The sequence below is a fragment of the Mycteria americana genome, chromosome 2 (genome assembly GCF_035582795.1).
Source record: "Mycteria americana isolate JAX WOST 10 ecotype Jacksonville Zoo and Gardens chromosome 2, USCA_MyAme_1.0, whole genome shotgun sequence".
NCBI lineage: Eukaryota > Metazoa > Chordata > Aves > Ciconiiformes > Ciconiidae > Mycteria > Mycteria americana.
The window spans coordinates 137,254,203-137,273,288 of NC_134366.1; the positions used below are offsets into that span (position 1 = coordinate 137,254,203).

Sequence of the window (19,086 nt, forward strand, 5' to 3'; positions counted from 1 at the left end):
AGTTCCTATCAGAACTAAAGGAAGCGTGCTTTCTGCTGTACACAGTTTGTTTTGATGTCTTTGTGTGCGCTTAACGTACCTGCTTACCCTTATGTGATTTTTTTTTTTTTTTTTTTTGAACAGATAAATCCAGGAATCTAAATAAAAGCCTATCTGGTATTTCAAATATTGCCTGCTGTTAATATAGGAATCTTCCCAATTTCCAATCTGTCTTTGAGAGTACAGATACTAATGTGTTTTGTTAAAGGAGTACACATTCTCTCTCTGCATTTAGCCCCTTTGATCTCCCTGAGGCTTCTTATCAGTTTATGGTCTTGCTTTCATATATTGGAGAAAGATACCAGCCATAACAGCCTCTTTGCTATTGGAGGTTCACAGAGGTTAGAATATGAAGATGCAACATGCATACGTGGATTTTCTTAACCTCTGATCTGTTCCTCTGATGCATAGTATGATTCTTTGAAAGCCTAAATCAGCCTTACAGGGGTCACCTCTCCTTCCGCCCTCACGCTGTTGGCCTTCTATTCCCAGTTCCTTTCTTGTGTTTGCTTGTAAATTGATCCAGGAAGTTGAATCAGCAGAAACTTGTAATTTAGAAAATATTTTTGCTGACTCCACGAACACCACTGGTTGGTTGTTAGGAGTGGACAAACCCCAATGGAGATGCAAGGCAGAAAGAGAAACTGTGTTGCTGGAGGAGGACTGGACTGTTGCACCCTTGGGGGTTTTATTTGGTTTTGGTTTTTTAACCTATATTGCCTCAGAGTTGCATTGTTGCTCTGTGTTTGGGGCTATGCTGTCACCGTAATCTGGCGCAAGACTTCTGCTATGGAATGTATTAGTTTTGCCCTTGCTGTGCTTACTTACGCTTTCTGCCTCTCTTGTGCTGGCAATAATGTTTGGCCATATGAGGAGCCAGGTGAGAACTCAAATAAGTAAAAACTGCTGTTATGAAAAAGCCCCAAACTCCAAATTATACTAGTGTTAAAAAAAAAAAAGGGAGGCAGCAAGAATGAAGTGCCCAGGAAGGGGAAAGGACTCCTCAGTGGCAGCATGCATTTCTGCTGAGTTTATGTTAGCTTCAAGTTCTCGTGAACTTTGTGTTAATCCTTGCGAGTATGTGTGCTGAAACAGTGAAAGATAAAGTATCTTCGATTAATTCCGTAGAAATTAAAGAGGTATCTGAACTGGGAACATGTCTGGTCATTGATGGTTTTCTATCATAGCAGCTCAACATTCACTCTGAGATTTTCTGTACAAGTGTGTTGTATCCTTTTTACCCATTTATTTATTGCTATTGCAGAACCTAAAAGCTGCCAGAAGATGTCACACTGTGCCCTGCTAAATGCTTAGCGTCTTGGGCAGCTAATGATTAGAGATTAACATTTGCATTTTGGTTTCCTCTATTAGGTAAAATGTGCAGTCACACAGCATATTGAATTTTCTGCTGAGTGTTTTGCCACCTGTTAAAGACAATGCTAGTTTCTCAGCTTTGGAAAATACCCCTCAGGCAGCTTTTGCAGCTGCCTGCAGGTTTTATATTGTCACTGTCAGAAAAAGATAGTTTGGGGAAGCATTGGTCTCATTTGCAAAACTATTACTAAACTGGTATTTCCATGGTGACTGAGGTATAAATTATTTTTGTTTTACATTTGTTCATGGAAAAGTAAATGTATATAAGATGTTCAGATTTTTTTAATACCCTTTGCTTTTTTATTGGAAAATACTGCAGTGGAGAAGAGCATGACTCATAATATTGTAATATAATTATCTTTTTTTTTTCCATTCATATGATGGTTGGAATAAGGTAGTATGAGAGATGCCCCATGCTCTAAACATAAGGTACTAATATCAGGAAATAATGCAAATCAGAGTTTGCTTTACCTGGAGACTTTAGTATTTCATATTATATTATTAGGCTATTGATGTACCATTCCTGCATATTTTTTGACCTGAGCAAGCTGGTTATAAATGTCACCTTGCAAAAGCAGCTAGGACAAGGTGGATAGATCATGTTTTTCTTAGTTTTCCTTGCATTCTTTGTGCTTTTGAGTCTCTTTGCAGTCAGCTTAACTGCTTGTTAAGTTCAAGTTATATCCTAAGCTATAATTGACACATCTTGTCTATACATGTATTTGTTGTCCTCTTTTAATTATGAGTGGGCAAGTCACAACTACCCTGAACACAAAAAAAAAATTTGTATGTTTAAAAATAATCTGTAAACACATTCAGATTGGAAATTAGAAGCTGGTTTCTAATTGTCAAAGGAGTGAGGCTTTGAAACAATTTTGGAATAGATTAGCAGAAGGAAACCTAACCAGTTTTAAGATGGAACTTGATATACAGTAGTGTTACTGGGGACTAGACTTCATGCCCAAGAAGACGGCTTCTACTTACAGATTTCAGATTAAGAGAAAGTACTATGTTCAAGAATGAACAAAAACCTCAAAGCAATTCAAGCCCTATTTGTATATCACAAAGAAGGGGGAGGGCAAACACACAGCTCGCTTGTATTCATTTAATACTGCAGTTCTATGAACTAAAAGCTACTCAAAAATGCAAAATTATGATGCCCTTTTCAATGCCTGTTTTAGGAGAAACTACGACTTGAAAGAAACAAGGAGTACAATCAATATCTCAGGGATAAAGAAGAATGGAATGAAAAGCTAAGGAAATTAGGGAAGAAAAACACAGAGGTAATACAGTTTTACTGAAGCTGATACAAAGAACATAAATGATCTTGCCAATTGTTTTATCATTGACTAAGATACAAAGTAAGACAAAATAAGCAAAGAATGTCGTTCAATTAGGCCACAGTTTTAAGAATATATCTAGCAAGTTGTGGCTATGAGTCGTACATTACTGTTCTTGATTCCTACTTCAGTCATGTCTGTCTGGTAGAAGGATGCTTTCATTCTTCTGTGTGTCCGAAGGAAGTCCCTGGGTTGTTATTGGTGATAAAGGTGGTGGCCAAAAAAGCTGTCTTTTTGGACAAAATGTTGAGCTCCACACAGTGTTCCTTAGCTTTTATTTGTAGCTGCTTTTTCCTCAGTCTGTGTCCAGTTCGTGAGAAGGCAAGGCAAGTGCAGGCAGCTGTCCAGTATATGGTGCTGTTCATTTGTGAATCAAAAAAAAAATGTCTTTACTACTGAAAGTGAGCTAGACACATGCATAATTGAACTCAGATTCTGAGCTGAGGCCTTTGATTTGTATGGCAGTAGGCAGCTAAGCACCACGCAGCCTCTCTCTCACTCCCTGTCCCTCCACAGTGGGATGGGGGAGAGAATGAGAAGGGTAAAGGTGAGAAAACTCGTAGGTTGAGTTAAAGACAGTTTAATAGGTAAAGCAAAAGCCACGCAAGCAAAGTAAAATCAGGAATTCATTCACTACTTCCCACCAGCAGGCAGGTGTTCAGCCATCTCCAGGAAAGCAGGGCTCCATCACACATGGGGAGACAAACTACTTGGGAAGACAAATGCCATCACTCTGAATGTCCCCCCTTCCTTCTTCTTCTCCCAGCTTTATATGCTGAGCATGACATCGTATGGTATGGAATATCCCTTTGGTTGGTTGGGGTCAGCTGTCCCAGCCATATCCCCTCCCAGCTTCTTGTGCACCCCCAGCCTACTCGCTGGTGGGGCAGCATGAGAAACAGAAAAACCCATGACTCTGTGTAAGCACTGTTCAACAGTAACTTAAATATCCCTGTATTATCAACACTGTTTTCATCACAAATCCAAAACATAGCCGCACACTAGCTGCTATGAAGAAAATTAACTCTATCCCAGCCAAAACCAGTACAACAGTCAACAAGGGATTTTTAGGTCTAATTAGCATTGTTGTGAGACCCTTTGTTTTAGTAATCTGGAAGCAATATATTGATCTGAGAAAGCCTCTCTACTGCTTGTTAATTGTAAAATCTTGTGTAGAATGGGTAAATTTTCTTTTTAAAATATTGTTCCCTTAGTTTAGTGGTGGACTGCAATAATTTGGAACTCTCATCTAATGCAAGTTTGATTTAAGAAGGCCTTCCACGTTTTTTTAATATGGAAATTCTTAAGTGTACAGTAGTGTGAGAGCTAGGTCATTCTATGAAGGGACTTGTATTTGTACTCAAAACAGCTGAAAGTTTATTGTCTTTCTTACAGCAGTCAGCAAGTGGAAATACCCATGTATTTATAAGTTCGATCTAGAAGAATGTTTCTTGTCTGTCTCCAGAAAGATTGTTTTCTTACGAGAAAGATCTTTTCCTCCAAGTGCACTGGAGTGTCATAGAGTTGAAAACTATTAATCTGTGAAGACAGCTATAAGGCAGTATTCAGGCATCCTTTAGATGCTGTAATTCAATATCTGATTCTTACTGGCTTCTTCAAGGGTTGGAGTGCTACACAACAGTCATCCCTAGGAAATACGTGGTGAAAATGCAGCTTGTGTTTGTATAACTGAGTCTATAAATCTCTAAAGATTTTTCTACAAGTTTGGGCATTATTTGGGCATTTCCTCAGCTGGCTTATCTAATCAAATCTATTTAGGGAGGCAAGGTTTTTTCTTTCTGCTTTGTTTGTCATCCCATTGGACTTCTATGTTACATTTTTATCATTCTTGTGTAGAAACAATTTTGCTTTCATGAAATAACAGGAAAAAAACTTCGTGAGGATTTGTTGAGGTTCTTCCATCTCTGAGGGATATTTGACTTGGAGTGAGAGTCAAATGAATAGGTCTCATGATTAACATATGTGACCTCAAAAGTTTGATCCAACAGTTCAGATAATCATGGGATAAACTTCAGTTGCAAGGAACCTCTGGATGTCATGTAGTACAATCCCCTGCTCAGAGCAGGGTTAACTTCGCAGTTAGATCAGGTTGGTCAGGCCTTATCCAGTTGAGTTTTGAAAGGATGGAGAATCCATAGTTCCTCTGGGCAACCGGTTCCACAGCTTTAACTGCTTGATTTGAACTTCTTTCCCTCCGTATCGCATCGGAATTTCCTTTGCTGCAACTTGTGACCATTGGTTCTTTGAAAACCATGATTCTGGCATCTCTGTAACCACCCATTAGGTAGAAACTGCAATTACTAGGTCCTCCTGCCCCCATGCATACCCTCCTTAACCTTCTTTTTCCAGGCTGAACAAACCCAGCTCTGTCAGCTGCTCTTTTATGAGCTCAGGTGCCTTAACCGTCTTGGTAGCCATCCTCTGCGCTTTCTCCAGTTTGTCAGTATCTGTGGGGAGGGAGGGAAACTGGGCACACTACACCAGAACCTGAATACTGAATAAATACTGAGCAGAGGAGGATAATCACTTACCTTGACCTGCTGATGACACTCTTGCTGATACAGCCCAGGGTGTGGTTTGCCATCATCACGGCAAGGGTGCTCTGCTGACGCATGTTCAGCTAGTTGCCCACCACTAATCCAGGCCTTTTTCTGCAAAACTGCTTTCTAGACAGTGAGTGCTCAGCCTGTACGGGTGCATGGCATTATTCTCTCTGAGATGCAGAATTTTGCATTTGCATTTGTTGATCTTCATGAGCTTTTTGTCAGCATATTTCTCCAGTTTGTCAAGACCCTTCTGAGTGGCAGTCATACCCTCTAGTATATTGATGTCTCTTCCCAGTTTGGTGTCATTTGCATCTTTAATTTATTTTTCATTTGTAATGTATGAGTTACTGTTATCTTTATTCCACAGATGAAAGATTAGTGCACAGAAATAGTACAGGATTTATCCAAAACCATGTTGTTTGCTAGAACTGTGTACTGAACACTGGTCCAGTGTGTCATAGGGTTGGTTTTTATCCACTAAACTATCCTTTCTCATAGTGACATCTCCTTGGGGAGCAAAGAAATAGATTAAGAAATGGTCAGGTTAAAAGGTTGTGCTCATAGGTAAAAAGTATTACAGACTTGCCTGAATCTGGGTAGAATAAAGATATCTAGTCTCTTGATGAGGTATAAAGTTCAAAGTGTTTTTTGATACTTTGCACCTCTGAATCCGAAGGTCCATTTGGAGTTTGTAAAAGGCCTATCCGGGATTGATAGCCATTCTTCTGAAAAACATTAGATAAGAGAAAGAGTGCTTGTGTTTTCCCTCAAAAAACAAACAAAAAAAAGTCCCTAGCTTTTAAGCCCTCCTTGAAGTATTTTTCTTGCTTACCTCCTACCTTTTCTCCAATGCCTGTTTAGAGATTGTTTGAAGAAATACAAAACCAAGTTTTTGCTCAGTGTTACTTGTTTATATTCAGATCTTTTAATACTTTTTTTCCGTTAAACAGAATAAGATGGACAGGAATAAAGAACCTATTGCTGTTACCAGGCTCCAGCCAGAGCTACATATAGAAGTACAGCCCTGTAATACAGGTGCAGAACCTCCCAAGAAGGATGCCTTTACTTCTACAGAAGGTTATGAAGAACTGCTAAATAAGAGATGGCTGGAGGAAGACAGGTATCATAGGTTAGATGATGAGGTTGAATTAAGAAGTCGACTATTAAATAAAAGACTTGATGAAGATTTGGATGTTCCCAGTCGAAGACATCGTGGATTTGCTAGCCAATCTGTAATTCCTATTAGGAAGCATCACAGACTTGAGGAGGATCGTGATTTTGGGAGAAGATACTACAGAATGGACTATGATCCTGAGATAAGTGAAGAAATGGACCCTAGATTTAGATGTGAAAGTGCTTATGACAGAAAAACTCCCCGGGTTTTTTATGCTGAAAGGTATTCTTAATTCCGTTTCCTCCTTTTATTTCTGTAGTGCTTGTTGACAGCCATGGTTTGCTCTCATTGAAAATTAGACAAGATTCACATGTGAAAGCAGGGTTTTTGTACTTAATTTAAAAAGGAACTTTGCAATAATTTTTAGAAAAAATATTTTAAAATTGGACCAGTACTAAAGACTTTACATCATACATTAGGGAGCATTTTATATATTATGGCAAACCAAGGATACTAGAGAAATTACCCCAGAAAAAGCACCCCACAATTCATTTTTATGAAGAATAGTTTGCCAGAAAACATGTTAGTATTTTAGAGTTAACCCCTGTGCTGGCAACCCAAGATTACATGTATTGTCTTAGTCTGTAATACCTATAGCAAGTCAATTTTAAACTCAGATTCCAAAACTGGTTTGAGCTTCAATTTTAGGTACATGCCACTATGTGTTAGAAATGTAAAAATATATTTTTAAAAAATCCTCTTTTTTACTGCATGTCTTGCTAAATGGCATACTTTAAACATATGCATACTTGACCCAAATCCTGATGGTGTTAATAGGTGCTAATCTCAGTAATAACTACACAATTTGAATAAACATTTCAGAAAACCCAAACCAAACAAAAGAGGGTGTTTTAGATAAATCACTAGGGAGGAAAACTGATATTAGGTACTGTTCATAAATAGTCTTTACTGTGTTAACCGATAAATCAGTTTGATTGCTTTGACATAAATTGTTGATCTTTCTCTTCTAGCTCACTCATTTAAAAGAAGGGGGGGAAAAAAAAAAGCATAACCTTCCCAATCATTCAGGGTTTGGCAGTCTGGCCACCTTTGGTTATTCCATTGCAAGAACCGGTTGCTTTCAAAATCAGATGGGTTGTGGTGTGAAATAGTACCAAACTTGAAACAGATGTGTTTTATACAGCTAAATTCAAATGAAATAAAGCAGTAAAGTTTCTTGTAAATAAATTTTAGAAAGGTGTTTGACGAGTGTTCATTTGTTCACTTCACAGATCTTGGGAACATGAGTGTTGTAGATGCTTCCCCCCCCCCCTTGTGTTAAGCCTGTTGCCAGAATTATTTTACTGCAGTTGCTTCAGTGAAGGAAGCACCACTGTCTTTTCCTTGTTCAGCAAAATAACCACTTTTTTTTTTTTTGTAGAATTAACACTTCTAGAAAAGACGGAAGGCAAATTGTACCACTCTCAACAATGTTAAATATTATGATCATGTTTCGTTGTTAATTGCTGGTGGACGGGTTAAATGATCTTTTGAGTCATTGTTTACAGGGATAATTTTCTGGATAGTACTGCAAATTAATAACTGGGAAAAACAAAGCCTAAAATGCTCTTCTATTGCAAAAGCATTTTCTAAATTGAATGAAGTCATGCTTCTTTTCCAGTTTCAAATGCCAATAGAGTTTAAATAACTTCTCTGCAAAAACAGCTTTTGATATTCTTTCTCAGCCTTTTAAAAAAAATCATAAAGGAATTAAGTAACTATGGAGAAAATGAAATGTCTGGAAGCATTTGGGAGATGCAGATTAAATAAATGGGTTATTTCAGAGTTTGAGATTGTATGTCCAGATGTGCTTCTAAAAGCATGTATTTATTCATACAATGTTTCTGAAAAAGACTAGCAAATGGAAACAGTGGTTAAATAGACAGCGGTAACAAGATTGCCTGTTTTCTGCTGAACAAGATTTGGAGAAGATAATGCAAAATAGAAAAATTGTTCCATCCTGTAGTGTAATATTGGTAGAAATGAGCAAAGGAGGCTTTAGGGTGGGGTCTTCTTGTCCTACAACTTTTCAGAAAGAAAAATATTAGAAGCTTGACTTGGTGTCTAAAAAAGATAATAAAAATTTCCATATTTTTGAGACTAACAGCAACGTTAATCCTCTATGTTAATTAACACCCAGAAAGATGAATGTCCTCTTTTTACTAGGTAGCTGTTTGCTACTGTCTAATGTGATTGGACACAGAGTCTAATATTTGAATAAAAATGACCGTTTAATAAAGTTTGAGGGTTTACTTTGTTTCTCAATATATACAGAATTATATATGTAAAATACCAGCAGGGATGGTGTTTGAACCAACAGTAGACAGTATCATGTTGAATAGAGTATACTAGTTCTTAGTTATTCCAGAAAACACTGATGGTGCTTATATAAATATCTGACCAATATATCACTAAGCAATTCATTGCTTATTTGGAGAGGCCTCTCAAACAGTTTTAATTCCAGTTTTCTTCTAAAAGAAAGTACAGAAGATAGTCTTATCTTTGTTATTGGCAAACTTGGTGCATCTTCTTAAAAGGAGTTGCTGGACCAACACCTGGATTGCCTGAACTGAAATTTGTACATAAAACTAAGGTTTGTAATTTTGGTGTGTATTTTCTACTTTGCTGAATTTTTATTGAAAATTACTTTTTAAAATTAAATATGCTTTGTAATCTAGTACTCTTTCTCCTTTACAAGGAGCTCCACTTAACCTTTTATGAACTATATTCAGTCTCTCTTCAAGGAGAAAGACATCTATTAGTTACTGACAGCTCAGCTCCTGAAGGGTTTGCATTTTTTTTTCTCCATTTCAGGCAAAGTCATCTTTTCCAGAACACATTTGATTCATGACAGAAAATAAATTCATAAGGAGGAATATTTTTATTTGCTGTACTAAAGCTTTTATGTTTTTAAATGGGCTTTATTAGTTTGTAAAACTAATAAAGTAAACTTTATTAGTTTATTACTTTATTACGAACAGGTGTTTGTAACAGGACTTTCCAGAAAGGTTTCTGTTTTGACGGTGGCACAAGGACTGTGGCATATTTCAGCAACTAGAAATGGTGACGGGAAAGTGAGAGGAATTGCAAAATGTTTTGGTTCTTATGAGTGGAATGCTTTAGTCCATCCCCAGCAGCCAGGTCTGTCCTGTAAACAGGATACAACAGCTTCTTGATTGAATTGGGCCAACATGTCTGGGCCTGCCACGCTAAGCTTGCTGCTTTTTACAAAAAAGGTTGCCTCTTGAATCCTAAGGTTTGTTTCTTTGCTTCCTCCCTGCATCCTTTCATCATGCTATGGACTAGGCTTTCTATTTCCTGACTGTTTCAGTCTTACGTGACCAGCCTTGTAAGTAGCAGATTGATCATTATCAGAAAGATGTTCTTGATCATGAAAGAAGATCATGTTATGCCAAGAGGATGGATGTCATTCTTTCATGTTGTTCTTGTGGGTTGTTCAGATGCCAAATCAATGTTTAATAATCTGCTTGCATCCTTCTGCCTTTGATTATTGGCTTTTATTTAAATTACAGAGTTGGGCAGAGCTGTGGAACTTTTTACATAAAAGAGTAAGATGGGATTTTTTCTATCTTTACCTAGTATTTTTTTTGGCTTGCTTAACAGGAAGTCCATGGCTCTGTCCAGCTCTGGAAAATATATAACTTTGTTAGCATCTATTGGGTACTTTATTTTCCATTGAATACCTATTCTTGCCTTATTTTATCAAGATAACGTGAAGTCCTCATTAAAGAATAGTTAATTTGCAAGGCAAGAAAAGTCTGTGAATTCAACGACCCCAGATCTTTTCAGGAAAAGCTCCATTGTGACCATACAATTTTTGGCATCTTTAGAATTATTTGAAGTTTCAATTATATTACTTCATATGCAGATGATTCAAATTTTAGCTCCTGAATTTTTGTATTCACCATGTTACCTGTCTTTTATCTTGATCAGAAGTCACCTCTCTCTTTTAAATGGTATCAGTTGTGTAGTGAAGGGTAGGTTGTCATTAAAGAAGCTTTTCATATCCAAATTAACTGTTTCACCAGACTTGCCCAATAGCTGTGTGCTGAAATCTGTTGTAGACTTTGTTGGCTCCTGGAGATTAAGAGCAGCAAGATCTTGTTTCAATTAATACAGCGTGAATGCTGAATGCTCTTCAGCTCTCAAAACTCTTAACCAGGCTCAATAGATAAAGGTTGCATGAAAGCAGGCTTGGGAGTTCAGACTCCAGACAGAGAGCTGCCTTGACAATGCTAGCAAAGTGAATTATTTCTAGAAACTTTGTGTGATATTTTCAGAACTGGTTCTGCCGTCCAGTGTGCAATCAGGCTGAGGATCCATTTGCACGAAACTGCTGGACCTTCCATTTCAGATTAGATGTTTTTAGGCAAGCATAGCTGAATATTTTCTATTTCTTTAAGGCCCTATCTGGATGGAATAGTAAGAGATCTACCTGCAGATTATGAAGACGAATTAAAGGAGAGAGCACGTGTGCAGCAGATCTCAAGAACTGGAAATTCTAGGTGTGGTATACAGTGTATTTTTCTGATAATTGCACTACAAATTCATGGTGAAAGGAAAATGTTTATTTAAAGTCCCTAATATGTTGTCTGAAATGGCTGACAGTTTTTCCTACAGCTACGATATAGTACAACAAGAAAAACGTGTTTCCTTTGAGAACAGCTTTTGAAGCTTGCATGCCAGTTTTCTTTTTGAAACAATAGCTCACCTATTCTCCAACTGAAGACTTTTAATGATTAGCATAATGTGGAATCCTTTTCTGATAGTAGTTTTAAAATTCCCTTTTTTCCTCTCGTCTTGGTTTTGCAAGTCCTGAAGTGATCTAAGTGGATGAGGCAGAAGCAGAACACTTGTAAAGCCCTTACATAAACTCTTGACTGGCCCACTCAGTCTGTCAGCATTGTTGAAGTGCTCAACTGAGTCAGTGTTTCTGATGGCTTCAGAAACCGCAGGCGAATGAGAACTGTGAGAAACGCCTTTTTGCCAGGCGGTTTCTTCTTTTGCTTGTGATACTTCTTCGGATTTTAAGAAAGCTGTTTGTCATAAATGTATCACAGTGATGTAAATGCATCTATCATGTTTCACACAGACTGCAAGTAAGTTCTCGAGTTTGATCTTTCCATTTTCTTTTTTGTCTTTGCCAGAAATCAGGTACGAATTAGTTCTTCGGCTAATGAACAGGCCAAGTCTGCAGCTGAAATGCCATATGCAACAGGCCTTGTTCTTGGTATGTATAAAAACCTAACTAATGACACCGAGTTAGCCTTTCTTTGCATATTTTATTTTTCTTTGGGAATAATTAAAAATGAGAAAAACTAGCTTTATCTTTGTGCTAGTTGTCCCCAAGACTGGTAAATAAATATTATTTACATAGAGAAAATAAAAAAAGAAAAACATGTTCCTTTTCCCCCTTAATGTAAGAGGGCTTTCTAATTAATTTTGAAGAGCCCAAGTTTCTTCTTAGATTTCATTAGCAGTTTAAGGCCCAGATACAGTCTTAAGTTTTTTTACAAAATGAAGTATAGGAGAAATATTAACCTCAGTATTGTTAAAGACATGACTTGGTATTGAATTTGTATTGCAGAAATATGGGAAATGGTACTGTTCACAACCTTGTGTAAGAACAAATGATTCTGATCATCTCTTACTGCTTAAATGTAGCCATAAAATTTAGTAGGGAACATTATTATTGAGTGTAGTAGAGAGAAATACTGTTGAAAACATAGTGTTCCTAGCTAAATTCAGAAAATTATAAGGCAAGAATAAAAGAACTGTAGTAGTTCTTTGCATGGGAGCCTTTGAAGGCAAGCTAGGTTTGAATTGTGGAAAAATTGACTAACAGTTGTCAGAATAATTTCTATTTATTTTTACATTTGATCTTACCTAATCTTCAGTGCTCTATATGGCAGGTCATTTTTTTGGAACTGTTTAAAGGCAGCATTAAAACAGTGGTGTTGTAATGGTAATGGTCAGCCTCTCTGATCTGTTCCGTCATCTCATTTGTAGTAATTTGAGTACACAAAGCTGTGAATTTGTATTCCTAGCAGTTCTGGTTAGGAGAAGAATATTGTTAACTATGTTGTGTAAAGATTAAGTAAATTAAAACTTGAAATTTTTGGAAATGAGAAGTGGTTTCAGACTCCCCAAAAATCACACACCATGAGGTTATCTTGCACATTTTGGTCACTTTACAGTCCCAGTACAATAATTGAATAAAAAATTCAGTCAGCCATGGGTTTTTGTTGTTGTTTGGGGTTTTTTTGCTTGTTTGTTTAGTTTCTTTGCAGCTTCCTTCATGTTATTGTTCAGGTCAACTTCACTGGAGGTCCACAGTGACTTTGTGTATGAAATATGTTAGGAGTCCTTGTCTCTGATAGTCATACTATATAGAAAGTAGTGATGATGGGTTTTTTGTTTTGTTTTTAAAATAATAGAAGACTCCACACTTATTGTGGGGGAACTACCACAAGTTGAAAGTTTTTTGAGTTCCTTAAAATCCATGTCAGATGTTACCACTGTTTTCTTTTACATATAGATATCTGCCAATACTTTGCTAATTCTTAGTAGTCATGGGGACCATCCTAAAAGCGGAGCAATTTGCTTTCCTCCCTGTGGGTTTGACTTTCTTACTTTTAACTTTCATTTTTATCCAGAACAGTGCCTCATAACTTTGGAGTGCCATAGTGTATCTTCCTTAGCTGAGCATTAGGGAAAAAAATACAAAATTTAAGTAACTGTTTTTAGCTGCTGTTGTATCACACAGCTTTGAAACTTGTAGCTTCCTGACTATACAAAAACAGGCAAACTAGGAAAATACTAATGAAAATTTTAGTAGTTTTCATCATCATACTTCAAACAGACTGCGTATTAAAACTATATTTTTTTTTTAAGTCAGTAAAGATCCAGTGTTCTTATGCACATTCCCAGATCATATACTCTGCTGTGTTTCATGTTTTAAATTGACTGAAATGCAATGTGTTTGTCCAGTACCTTTTGTGTATTTTTGTGGAGCATTTACGCAAATGTGTGGTCATTTCCATTAGGTGGTCAGGACCGAGAACTTCTCCAAAGGAAAAAAGAGAAATACAGGCAAGAACTAATAGAACAGATGGCTGAGCAACAGCGAAATAAGAAACGGTAATTGAAAGTTACTATATTTTTAGAAGATAATGGCTGAAATTTAAAGGAATTCAATGAATTAAATGTGGTAAGAATAATTTTTATAACTAAGGAATTCCAGCTAGCTAGGTAATATTGCATCCAATTAAACTCATTGGCATGAGACCTTTAGTTTTTAATAAACAAATTCACCAGCTTTCAATGGAACAAAGGAAAAAGATTTTTTTCATTTTAAAAAAATTATTTTTAGTTTCTTAAGGATAAAGAAGTTCTAACTGAAGTTATCTTTTTTTGCTGGTAGAGGAGTGTCTAATTACTTTGCAAAGTTGAAAATGAATCTTGTTTTGCCCCCCAATTTAGGAAAGTAACCTTTCGCTTTCAAAGCACTTTACCATCTGGCTTATGCAGAATAATAAAATATAAATTTCTTGCTTACCTATAAGTAGCTGCCTGCTGAGTGATAGTATAGATACATAAAAACACACAGTGATATCAGTGAAGGGATAAGTAATTAAAAATAAGTTACTATTGACGGTTTCACTGTGATGAAAAATTGTACACACTGAACAAGCCTGAGCCCTGAAATTGCAATATAGTACTTATTGCTGTACTTTTGAATCATTCATTTCAATATGTTTATTATAAACTTCTTGCTATAACGTGAATAAAGATCAATTTTTAAGAAATGTCCTGAAAGGTGGTAGTAAAAAGCAATGTGGTGGTTTGTCCTTTCATGGTAGTTGGATTTTTATTAGGCAGAATAGATGATAGCCAGATACTTCGTGAGAGTTCTGTTTATTTACAAATAATGTAAGTATCCTATTTACAAATAATATACAGTATACAGACTCCAGAAGAAATCAAGTGGAATCATGTCTTCTGTTATCCTCTATTTTCAGAGTTATTTTAACTACAGAGTTGTGAGGTCTGTGCTTTGAAAGAATGCTGTTACTGATTTCTGATTTGATCCTTTTTTTTTTCTTTCCCTTTTTTAAAACAAAAACAGTGAGAAGGAACTTGAGCTCTCAGTTGCTGCTTCTGGAGCTCAAGACCCAGAAAAGAAGGTAAGGAACTTGGATTTTCTTTCACTTATATAGACTTTTTTTTTTTATTACATGTACACTGTGGTTGCTCAGTCACAAAACGCTGTAGGGCTTTTATAGAATGATAAATGCTGTGTTTTTTTCTAATAGGGCATTAGCACAGAATAAAATTGAAGCCAAGGTTGATAGGGCTGTAACTCATTACACATGCTTTCAGCTTAAGAGGAAAATATTTTCACAAAAGTTATCAAACATTTTGTTTTGCTGTGACCAAGTGGAAATTTTGTACAAGCAGTGAGTATCATGGAAAAAATACTTAAGTGTTCAGTGGTAGCCTGTACATGAACACATTAGTAACCTTTCTTTGGCAATGTAAAGTATGCTGCAGAAAGTTTTTGTTCTTTTTCAATTAAAAAAAAAAAATCCAGTTGTTTTGCAGCCAAGTTGATCTCATTGTAGCAATTTTTAATTTCAAATTTGTAAGTTTTTTTTTTTAAATTATCAAATGTAGTGTTCAGGATTACAAGCACTTTTATGGGATTTTGTAAAAAGCAAGATGTTTAGTATTGTGTTGCTTGTAAAACTTAATGCAGAGTTACTACTGTCTCCACTTCCTTAGTAAGGTGATTATTGTACTAAGAATTTTGATTAGCATATATGAAGGAGTAAGATTGTCAGCGCTAGTAACATTAGTAGCAGACTGATTGTCACAGAACTAGTATGATTTGCATGTGTATTTGCTAAGTCATTGAAGCCATTGCATCTTGGGTGCAGTAGAGATCTGCTGTTGGCGATGTAGGATGAGTAACTTTCTCAAGGAAGAATAAACTGGTTATTAATTTAACTGGTTACCAGTTTAAATTATCAACAGTGCTGGTTTTTGGGGGAGGCTACAACACAGAAAGAAACTGCCATTTCAGGAGAGTTCAGCAGAGGTGAAAGGAGCTTGTATGTTCTAGAAAATGAAGATGGATGAATAGCTGTAAGATGCTATTAGTCAGCATGTGAGGAAGGAGACTGAGAATGCATGTAGATAAGCAACGAAGCTGAATCAAAATTCTTACTCCTAAATGGGGAGGGAGAACACTGACAAGTGGTCTGGCTGGCATGTTCCTGCCCTCTCTGCTTAAACTATCTGTGGTGCTTGTTTGATCCCTTTTGCGAACTGATTCAGCTTGGTTAGCTGGCAAAAATCGGAATCTTTTTTGCTGCTTTAGTTGGCTTAGAGAGGTCAGTTGGCTAATCAGGGATTCAGAGGTGAAAGGGAGAGGGATGGGGTGTACAGCTGGGAGCCAGGCAGGAAAAGAGGAAAAACTGAGCAGAGGATGCCAGCTCTTCTGGCACAGCAGGCTGTAAGGGCAGTGTAAACAGTTTTGCCTAATCAAAGCTGACTAGGCAGAAGCATGCTGTGCTGAAGCACTCTATATACCGTACGCATCTCAGTCAGAGACTGAAAAGTGCCTGTTGTAGGAACAAAATTATATCCAGAGCAAGTCCAGGGCATGTATAATGTTTTAAAACCGTTAATTTAGCTGAAAGCCTTCAGTTAAGTGGAATTGCTACTTTCATTAAGCAGCAGTCACTGTTAGCTTTAAATTGCCTCTCGGGGAGGGATTCTAATTAGGTGGATTTCTTGATTAATTACAGGTTGGTTAAATAGCAATGCCTGATTAAGAATCTATAAATGTAGAGAGTTGTATATACTGCTTGTTTAAAAGAAAACAATCCCCAGGATGAACTGAGTACCATAGTCACATCTGAAATTAGCTACAGACCTGAAATCTGGGGCACTTTGGGAACAGTTCACATCAAACTTGTTAGTGAGAAAGGCTGTTTTAAATGGTCTCCTGCTCAAGATGCTGGATTTGAAAAGACAAGTTAAAAAAAAAAAAAGCCTGCAGACTGCTTTTGAATTTTCAATTGCTGTAGCTCATATCTGTTATCTAATTTTTTATTCACATCTAGAAATTTGAAGTTAAATGTTATAAACAAATATTCATGTTTAGTAGATTTTGAGAATTTTAATCCTAATGCTGTAGTTTATGATTGGTGAGTACTAACTGCCTTGTATATACTATGTCTTGCAGCTAAGTGATGAGGAGGTAAAGATTTAATATTTTGCTGAAATACTTCCATATTGTAGGGTATATGGTTTGCTGTTAGATATTTAGTATTTAGCTGGTTGCTGGTGCTTTTTCTGAATGCATGTTAATTGAAGCACTACAATGTTAGGACCAGTAAATTCAGAAACAAAATCTGTTACACAGTGTATGAATTTTTTCTGATCTTTTATTATCTTGACTCATTTAAACAAACATTAAAATATCTATGCATAGCAGCTGGTACAAGGGCTTTCTGGGCGTGATAGGATAGTTCTGAAACTGACTGACTTGCATGCCTTTGCATTACTTGCATGTTGCCTTTGACTTTTTTCTGAGGCTGCTAGTTATCAATAAACATTTTATACTTTAAAAAAAACCCACGAAATTTTGTAATTGTTGTGGTCGCAAAAGCTAATAAAATCAAAGGAGCCCAAAAAACGAAATAACAGTATTGCAAGGAAATGTTTATTGGAAAAGGTCTCAGTGTGTGTTTGTTTTTATTTTTACTGATTATGAGCTATTTTACGTTTTTTGGGGGGATGTATTTTAGAAACTTCTCCTATACATAATATGGTAATACTGTCAGTGTAAGAAACTGGTGGCTGTACTACAGACAGCTGTGTAAATACTTTTTTTTTTTTTTTTTCCCCTGGATAATAACTAGAACCGTATACTTCCTGAAACCTACCATAGAGGCTGGCTTTTGTAAATTTGTGATAAACATGCTGGATTTCCTTGTAGTATTAGATTTCCAGTAATTATTTGGGAGAAAAAAACGCAATTACTAGAAATTTGAACAGCTAGTTGGGACCCACTGAAGTGTTTAACGCAGCCTAAATGGAGGTTCAGAATATCCTAGTAATAACAAAGTAACTGCTTCTTTTCTCTCTTTTTCTATTCCCCCCCCCTTCAGCCAAATAGATTGAAGCAGTTTGGCTTGACAGCGAGAGCTTCTGAAGAGAAAGTACCTCCTGAAAGGCCTAGGGTGGCTTTCCAAACTCCGGTGCCCGTCCCTTCAGCCTCTCCAGTGAATGAAGACTTCCACAGGGGGCTAGCCAGCACTCTTGGTGAAATAGCAGCGCCCAGGTGCTTCACCATCATGTTCATTTTGCATGTTAACACACTTAGCACCAAGCTTCTTCGTTACTACTTAGTGGATGTTTGTGTTGGATAAGAGTCGTGCCGTAGAAATGATGTCCATGGCTGTAATATGGAACCGTGTTGCGGGGGTGCTTGGGTGTGTGCTTGGGGCACACGCCCAGCAGCGTCCGTATCGTTAGAAGGCTGGTATGGGGTGAGTTTGGCCCCTATCAGTAAAGCAATCTCCCAGGGCCAAGCTCAGGAGTGCAGTGTGGGCAAGGACAGCTTTCACTAGACACTGCGGTTGAGACTAAACCATTTTGGGAGTGAGAATGAGTGTTAGGCATGTGGCTAAAGCTGTACTGTGCCACTTGCCCCTTGACCAGAGACTAATCCTTGGCTTGTTTTATTTACTGTTACTGTTGTAACCAGTAAGTATCATTAAGTGAATCAATTAAAGAGAGCATGCTTGTTTTATGTTCTTTAGATCTCTGGAATAGTGTGGGTTCATGTACTACTCCCTAAGGGCAGGTTAATTTCCTACTGAGGCTTATTGTATCTTGTTCCTGCATGGCACTAATGAGAGGTCTTGGGCTGAGCTAAATCTAGAGTTTTCCTATAGTGAATTCTCTCCCCTCCACCCCACCCCCCCCTTCTTCTTTTGATCATCTCTCTTTACAGCTGTACAACAAAACAAAAAATTGTGTTCCTTTTTTCTTTAAGGCTTGCACCTATGCCGCCTCCTCCACCACCAGTTTTGACAGACAACTATAGAACACCTTATGATGACGCATATTACTTTTATGGGGCTAGGAATCCTTTGGATCCCAATCTTGCATATTGTAAGTTGATGATTTTAGGTGGATTGGTTGTTAGAATGATTCAGATGACTGCTTTTAATCTAGTTAAGTGATGAATAATGTAGAACTAGTAAAAGCAATTTAAACCCAGTTCTTAGATGTGTATTGAATGAAAAGTAGGCTTTTTTTCAATACTGGTTTTGAATGAAGTAGTTTTCTCCAACTGCAAAAGGGCCTATGGCTTCCAGAAATCTTGTTAATCACTTGAGCAAGCTCTAGTCTCAGCTACTTAGCCGTTACTCCTCCCAGATAATTTTCTTTATAGTTTTGATAATCAACACATTATTTTCTAAAATTGCTTAAATCATATTATAACTGATTACATGTTTAGGTGTTGTTACAATTTCAGGTATAATTTTAAATA

The 19,086-nt window shown here is 37.0% G+C and overlaps 1 protein-coding gene and 1 long non-coding RNA gene across 6 annotated transcripts in view; both read left to right on the plus strand.

Moving 5' to 3' along the window:
• The window catches only part of LOC142406190 (uncharacterized), a 213,550-nt gene that overhangs the window by 43,580 nt on the left and 150,884 nt on the right, over positions 1-19,086 (plus strand). The gene's annotated exons all lie outside the window — the stretch shown is intronic.
• CSPP1 (centrosome and spindle pole associated protein 1) overlaps positions 1-19,086 on the plus strand; it is a 68,027-nt gene that overhangs the window by 15,146 nt on the left and 33,795 nt on the right. For all 4 annotated transcript variants that reach the window (XM_075494767.1, XM_075494769.1, XM_075494768.1 and 1 more), the window contains 8 exons: positions 2,595-2,696; positions 6,271-6,716; positions 10,919-11,020; positions 11,663-11,745; positions 13,562-13,655; positions 14,644-14,701; positions 17,696-17,868; positions 18,586-18,704. In XM_075494767.1, coding sequence (XP_075350882.1) covers positions 2,595-2,696; positions 6,271-6,716; positions 10,919-11,020; positions 11,663-11,745; positions 13,562-13,655; positions 14,644-14,701; positions 17,696-17,868; positions 18,586-18,704 — 1,177 coding nt within the window. The remainder of the gene's footprint in view (positions 1-2,594; positions 2,697-6,270; positions 6,717-10,918; positions 11,021-11,662; positions 11,746-13,561; positions 13,656-14,643; positions 14,702-17,695; positions 17,869-18,585; positions 18,705-19,086) is intronic.